Consider the following 7,248-nt stretch of genomic DNA (forward strand, 5'->3'; position numbering starts at 1 on the left):
CGTTTACACCATTCAAATCAGTAATTGAATCAATTTGTTGGCACGTGAAAGTAAAAGGGTATTCATCTGGTTACTTGACTTTTCTTGCAAAATGAACTTAAAATAATGCCCCAAGCCACTGGTCGTATCACGTAAGATGATTTGGTTGAGGATTTGATTCTTTTGGTTCGACCAATACATAAAACATTCACCATTTCTTTATATTTGTCATTCTTATCTGCACACAATATCATATTTCCTTCAAATCCACACCTAACTTATCTTATCGTGGCTTTAACAAATAACAAACTAATAATATTGTCAGTGCCAAATAATATATATCATCTAGTATTATTGTGTCATATGCCATCTGAGTCAACCCGTTCTACTTGGGGGGTTGTTTGTTTTATCCGAGGATCAAGTTTTGAAACTAAGATTAATGTTTACTATTGCTATTTTGCACCAGGAATTCTAGAAACTGTCTTTTTCTCCTTTTTGGGTCAAGGGAAGAGTTACAAAGAGGAACATGACTCTTATCATTTCGTTTAATTGGATTTTTTTTAGTTGTATTTTCATTTTGTATAATAAAAATTGTTTTCTTGTTTTTTTTAATAAAATTATATTAGAAAGTCACAAATTATTGTGTGGCTAGTTCAGCATATAGTCATGGAATTTTGGTTGTAGCCGTAAAAAAATACTTTCGACTATGTTTCAAAGTTTTTAAGGTAAGATGACTATTTTGAAGTTGTTTGTAAAAGTGAGACTGATGATCTCTCGTCCAGTATTCTTCACGCATAATCAAACTTTGATGAGTTTGTGTATTTATATTTGTATCACTTTGCATGCTCTAGTGCTCTAGCTAACACATTGTCTCGCACAGTGGGTATATCTAATGATGCTTATCTCAGTTGTAAGCATTTGATTTGAAAATGAAAAAATTATTTGACAAAAAAAGATACATACAAAAAAAGATACTTTTTACTTAGTAACATAGTCACTTAATTAAAAGAATATGTATTAGTAACTAATATTTAATATCTTGGTCTACGTTCTGATTAGGCAGTATAGAGCTTCCGTCCACTTCCATGGCCGAGCTGAGGACTCTTTTACATGGTTGATTCATGGCCATCCAGCTGGAAACTATTCCTCCAGCAAAACGTGGGAGGTTTTAAGACCAAGAGATGTTGAAAAAGAGTGGGCTAAGCTGGTTCTGGTTTAAAGGTGCTACGCCAAAGCAGACCTTCAATTTTTGGATTGCAAATCTGGACAGGCTACCAACTATGTCTCGTCTCGCCTCATGGGGTAAACTGTTGCTTGTGCTCTATGGCAATCGAAACAAGAGATCACCTTTTTCTGCATGCAGTGCCATTTCGCAAAGGTCATCTGGAACTCAGTTATGCAGCGGCTTAGGCTGCTTTGTGTTTTATTCAGCGACTGGTCTTCGCTCCCAAGCTGGACAAAGGCAAGCTCTCCTTCTTCCCCTTCTGTTTTGCGACTGCTCCTAGCTCAAGGGATAGTCTACAACATTTGGAGGTAGAGGAACAATCTTATTCTTCACAACCAAGTCACCATGTCATCACAAACCATCTTCAAGCAGATAGACCGTCAAATCAAAAACTATATCACCGCAAGGAGCAACATGAAGCCTTCCGTAACTTGATGCCTCTTTGGATTTAACCCAGTGGTCACCTTAATTTTCCTTCTGTAGGAAACTTTTTGTAAGTGTTCTTTTGATTTTTTTATCTTTTTTTAGGGCAAAGAACACACTTCCGGCCTCATTTCGTTGTAACACCAAACATTTCATATATGATATTAACCTTTTAGCAAAAAATAATATGTAATATCTTATCTATTACCCTAAAGCTATTGCGTCAAAATTGATGTATATATATATATATATAAAGCCTGCTAGATAGTAATCTTGATCATTGAATATATATATATATATATGTATGCTTTCCACGAATGTGAAGCTCCAATTTATTTGTTGCCACCTATGGAAAATACAGCATTTGATGCTAAGAACGAGGTCACATATGATGTTTATGAGAATTGAGCTCCTCTTCGATTATATATTTCCCTAACTGGGAAACGTTAACTTTCGATATCTGCTTTAACAAAAAAAAAATGAGTAGAATAGTCACTATGTTATGTATGATGTTTTCTAAAGATCATCAATAAAAAAACAAAACCCATACCTCTTTTCTTAAGTCATTTAAGGTGGTGGTGGCATGAAATTTTTGTAGTCGTTTTAACGAGCTAAATTTATTGAATTTTTTTTGACTCAGTAAAGATGTTGGGCGTGCGCATGGGCCTCTGTTGGAAAGAAAGAGTGCGGCTTTACATGCATAACATTATTAGACAAGATTAAAAGATGTTGGCACATGATGGAGCCAAAATGTACAAATTCTTTAACACGATTTCTTGAAAAGTTTACTTATTCAAAGATTTTTCAGTAGTCGGCTTTGTTTTGTCTCATATAGAGATGTTCTCCGTTTGTTTGGTTGACGAATAATTTGACCCTCAGAAAGAGTGGGGACTCGGTCATCACTCATCTATGAGTACCAATAGATAAAAATAATTTGATTGAGTGATATAAATAAATAAGGTGTTATATTTGTTTATAGATATTTGATTTAAAAGAAATTTGAAAATAAAAATATTGTTTAGCTAACGAAACTAGAACCAAACTGAACTAAACCGGTGTCAAAGTAACCAAACCAAAACATAGGAAGAGCCACTTGGTCGGAACCAAACTATCTTCAAAGATAAACTTAAGACGTGGCGATGTGGCAACCTAATCTATAAGATGAGGTCAAAGATTTCTCTCCATTTCTATCATAGTTTTTGGATTGATATACACTTATTTTCACACTGTCATATGCTAAGATATTCAGATTATCTTCCGTTTTTGAGACAATTTCTATGTTCTCGCTGATTCACATTTACTACGACACATGTGAAAGTTTTATTCAACACGTCTCTCTCCGCTTACTAGGTTAAAAAATAATATATAGAGAAGCTAACAGCCTCTGTCAGGTTTAAGCCAGTCGATCAAATTACAAACACATCTCTTCTTTCGAAACTCTCAAACACATTTCTCTTAACAATGGATTCAATTCAACAAGACATGTTCTCTTGTCTTCCCGACGTTCTTTTGATTGTGATAATCTCTTTCTTGCCGTTTAGGGATTGTGTACGCACCAGTGTTCTCTCCAGGAGGTGGAGGTATCTCTGCCATGAGACCAAAAACCTTTCTTTTAAGGAATCCGACTACGTGAGTAGTTCAATCACTGATGATGAGGTTGCAAGATATGACGCTAGGGTTTCCTTTTTCCGTTTCATTGATTCATGGATCTCTAGAATTCCTGATCAAGTCGTGGAAAGTTTTGAGATCTGTTTCTCTAATCCGGTGGGTTTCGCGACTTCCATCGAGGCTCTGATCGAATTCGCGGTCTCCAAGGGAGTGAAGAAGTTAGTTATTGATTTGTCAAACCCTGCGTGGAGAAGCTACAATGATGTATCATATCTTCATTTTGTTGTTACATTGCCAGCAAGTGTTTACAGTCTAACAACCCTCGAGACACTAAAAATTTACGGGTGCGAATTTGATCCTTCAAAATTCACAAACAAGGGATCGTTAAGAAGACTCTTTTTCGGTTGGATGAGACTTGCAAAGCTCGACTCTTTGCTATCCAAATATCCTTCCCTCCATAGTCTAAGTATCAAACAATGTTGGGGTTTGGATATCACATCGATAGCCGGGCAGTTAAGAGAGATAGACGTTGAGAATTCCGACTTCAATTACATGCAGTGTGCCTTTAACTTGCCTAATATATACAGCTTGAAGTACGCAGGCCAAATTAATGCCTTGTACTTCGACATGAAAACGATCATAGAATATGTATATTTAGATTTTGAGGTAGAGGGCGTGTATGAGGAACCAAGTGAGGCAACACGAATAAACGGTGCAATTATTTCTGGTTATCTCAAGGATCTACCAGAAACTCGCACTATAACTGTCTGTCCTTATCTCCTTCAGGTATATTTAAATGTTTACATCTTTAGATTAGTTTTTGATAGTAATTAGTTATAAGTTCATTTAAGGGTTCTTCGAATATTTGAAATTTTGTGATTGCGATATATGGTAGTAGACTATAGCTGTTGTTGTCTAGTGAAGAGAAATTATGTTGCAGATGTAGTTACGGTAAAATACTAAAATAGATTATAAAAAATATCAGCTTAAGCGTGTATTTATTGTTAGATCAAAACAACCGTTTTCTCAGATAAATTTTTGCGATTTGAACAAAACAATTATTCCATTTTTGTTAATTAATTTAGTCTATTTAGGTCATTTGGAAAAAGATGATATATTTGAACAATTTATTCACTAATAGCTAGTCACCTAGTGAATAAAGATCATGTTTATTGCTTTAGCCCTACTATGAAAATTCCTGACACAATATGTTTTAGGCTATTACATTAAATTGTTTTATATAGATGTTGTTTGATGTATTGTTGATATTTTAATATGTGTTTCTTTTTCTTATGGAAGGCTATTCCAGAATGTGACAATCCAGATTGTTTGCTCGAGCCTATGGAAACACAACATTTGGTGTTGAGGACGAAGATGCATACGAAAGAGTTCAACGGAATTAGGATTCTTTTGGAAAATTGCCCTAAGTTGGAGAGTCTAACTTTTGATATTCTTCCTCCACACCCTTTACCGCCGGTAAGATTTCTATATAAAAATAAAATAAACCGATAATTAAAGAGTTACGTTTTTTATTTAATATAGAGCATGATTTTCATTAATTATTTTGTAGAGAACTTTGTCATAGTGTGGCATCGATCCACGTACATATTGGATGGAAAACAGAACATATACTTGTCTAATGAAGACACTAAAGGTCGTGGTGGTTAGGAATTTTGGTGGTAGTTTTAATGAGCTAAATATATTGAGATATTTGATTCGATGCGGCAGTGAGCCTAGACCTGTGTTGGAAAGAGTAGAATTGTACGTGTCGAATGGGATGGATAAGAGTCAAGTGATGGCAGTACGTGCTAAAGCAGAGATGTTACAAAGAATTTCGAAGCATGTTCAGATTCTTTGTGCATAATGCTTGACAAGTTGAGCTTTTCAAGATTTGTTCAGTAATGGTGGATTTTGTTTGCTTGTTTAGTGATTGTTTTTGAGTTTTATTTATCAACATTGAGGAAGTGAATCTTCCATAGCTTGGTTTATTTGATTTGTGTTTAAGAGCCTCGGAGAATGAGGAAAAATATTAATAATAAATGTTTTGAAAATATTTCAAACTAAAACTGATCTTTTTTTTTTGTGTGCACCAAGAATTTTCATTTAAATCAAACGGTTACAAAGAGGAAATCGCACTCGGACATGCCCAAAGTGCAAACAAAGTGGCTAAACGCCAAAACTGCTACAAACTCCATACAAGAAAGCCAAAAGCTGTAGATAAAAGGATAGGCAAGAGCAAACCTAACACTCAAGACAACAACATCAACAAGGAGACCTCCAACCTTGACAACATTAGAGACAATAAGCGAAAGGGCATCTTGTGGAACAATGAGCAGCAGAAGCGCTCCAAAGTTCAAGCTTGAAACTGCCACTTGGGCAGAGAAAGCAATTCTGGGATTGGTTGTAAATGCAATGGAGACAAAGCCCCAAAATACTAAACCGTTGATAAGACCATAAGGCAAAGCCTCATAAGAACATTCATCACATAAGAGGGTTAAACGAGAAACCCCAAAGCAATGACCCACCCGCCAAAACAAAGCGGAAGGGATAGGTGGCTGAAAAAGGACAACCAGAATGACCTGCATGCCATCACCAATGCCTCTAGGCTGAAGACAACCAACAGAGGCTGAGAGACATCCGGCGAGCAGACACCGCCAAATTTGGGCGGAGTCCGAACCAACAAAAGAGATTCTAGACTGAAAGTAGACTGTACCTGACGGAGAAGTATCCAATGCAGGCAAGAGAGATCAGGAGAAGCATCCGATGCCCTGTTGGAAGGGGAAGCTGAGGAAACCGCGGGGAAATTCATCACGGCAGCACTTGCCTGAAGGAACGGCAAAGAACTCAACACTTGACACCATTAGATTCGACTGGATCTTTGGGATGGCCGGAGAGGCGGAGATGAGATCGATGTATGAACTGCGAGATAGGGGACCCGATAGACCAAAAGACTGAACCCTCAAGATAGGAGCAGTTGAAGACATTGCTAGAAGATGGAAGACAACAGATCGAGAGAGGAAGGTTCTCCGAAATCTCACCGACGAGATCTCAGATCCAGACTCGAGCGGGGTAGCAGAACCAACCAAAGACATCGCCAGGAGGAGACGAGCAGCCAAAAGGGAGAGAAGGGTTCTCCAGTGAAGCAGAACGGCAGCGACGTAAAGACGCGACCAGTTACGGCGGAAGTAGCGCCGGTAACAGAACCGGAAATACGGTTCGAACAAGCAAAGAAACTGAAAGGAGATTGGATTTGCCGGGAGATGAACGAAATAGCAGAGGGAGGACAGGATCCGACGCCGGCGAGCCATGGCAACGCCGACGCCGGAAGGAAGAGACTCCCGTGGCGGCTAGGGCGAACACACTCGAGGAGAGAGCTTTTCAAACTAATTAGTTCAATTAACTAAAACTGATCTATATTATGAAATAGTTTGAAAATTTGCTCGATGACAATAAAATTATTTCCACCATTCACAAAGAGTGCTGTTACAATAAAATAGTTTTGTTTCATAATTTTTTGTTTTGTTTTGTTTGTTGAAATGTTAAATTGATGTTAATGAACAACGACAAAAATTTATGTACACGAGTTTCGTAGAACTTGGTTGGGTAGAACAAAGCTGACACAAAACCAGATCACTAAGACCATAACTTATGTTTGTGAGCTGGCTGCGAAGAGAGGACCACCGCACCAAGAGAGAGTTGTACTTGCTCTTGGAGGCTGATATTTGAGGCTGTGAAATGGTTGCTTACGTCTATTTTGATCGGAAGCATCAATTACTGATGATAATCATGGTAACCCGAGTTATGAATACGGTTTAAACATTGTTGTTTGGGGTTTTTATATTGCAGTCTTTGAAACTAAATATATTTTTAATATACCTATTCAACTTATTGATTAGGAGGAAAAAAAATTTAGTTTATTTATTAAGAATATAATAAAAAAATTTAATTTTAATTTTAACGTGTCAAAATGACACTTTTTATGAAACAGAAAAACATCTAATACATGAGAAATT

The 7,248-nt window shown here is 37.0% G+C and overlaps 2 protein-coding genes across 2 annotated transcripts; one reads left to right on the forward strand and one right to left on the reverse strand.

The window, feature by feature from the left end:
- Positions 3,005-5,006, forward strand: LOC104713907 (putative F-box/LRR-repeat protein At5g54820). The gene is made up of 3 exons (XM_019229574.1): positions 3,005-4,021; positions 4,535-4,711; positions 4,806-5,006. The coding sequence occupies exons 1-3, from the start codon at positions 3,089-3,091 to the stop codon at positions 4,818-4,820; spliced, it is 1,125 nt and encodes a 374-aa protein (XP_019085119.1). The 5' UTR covers positions 3,005-3,088; the 3' UTR covers positions 4,821-5,006.
- Positions 5,310-6,758, reverse strand: LOC104713908. The gene is made up of 2 exons (XM_010431138.2): positions 5,949-6,758; positions 5,310-5,841 (listed from the first exon to the last, which is right to left on the reverse strand). The coding sequence occupies exons 1-2, from the start codon at positions 6,042-6,044 to the stop codon at positions 5,344-5,346; spliced, it is 594 nt and encodes a 197-aa protein (XP_010429440.1). The 5' UTR covers positions 6,045-6,758; the 3' UTR covers positions 5,310-5,343.

Source organism: Camelina sativa, chromosome 9, assembly GCF_000633955.1.
Source record: "Camelina sativa cultivar DH55 chromosome 9, Cs, whole genome shotgun sequence".
Taxonomy (NCBI): Eukaryota; Viridiplantae; Streptophyta; class Magnoliopsida; order Brassicales; family Brassicaceae; genus Camelina; species Camelina sativa.

What these genes read in the sequence shown, in the direction of transcription:
- LOC104713907 (XM_019229574.1), top strand. Translation starts at nt 3,089, where the DNA reads ATGGATTCAATTCAACAAGACATGTTCTCTTGTCTTCCCGACGTTCTT. An exon ending in TCTGTCCTTATCTCCTTCAG is followed by an intron (nt 4,022 to 4,534) that starts GTATATTTAAAT and finishes TTCTTATGGAAG; the next exon opens with GCTATTCCAGAATGTGACAA.
- LOC104713908 (XM_010431138.2), bottom strand. Translation starts at nt 6,044, where the DNA reads ATGAATTTCCCCGCGGTTTCCTCAGCTTCCCCTTCCAACAGGGCATCG. An exon ending in ATTGGATACTTCTCCGTCAG is followed by an intron (nt 5,842 to 5,948) that starts GTACAGTCTACT and finishes GGTTGTCTTCAG; the next exon opens with CCTAGAGGCATTGGTGATGG.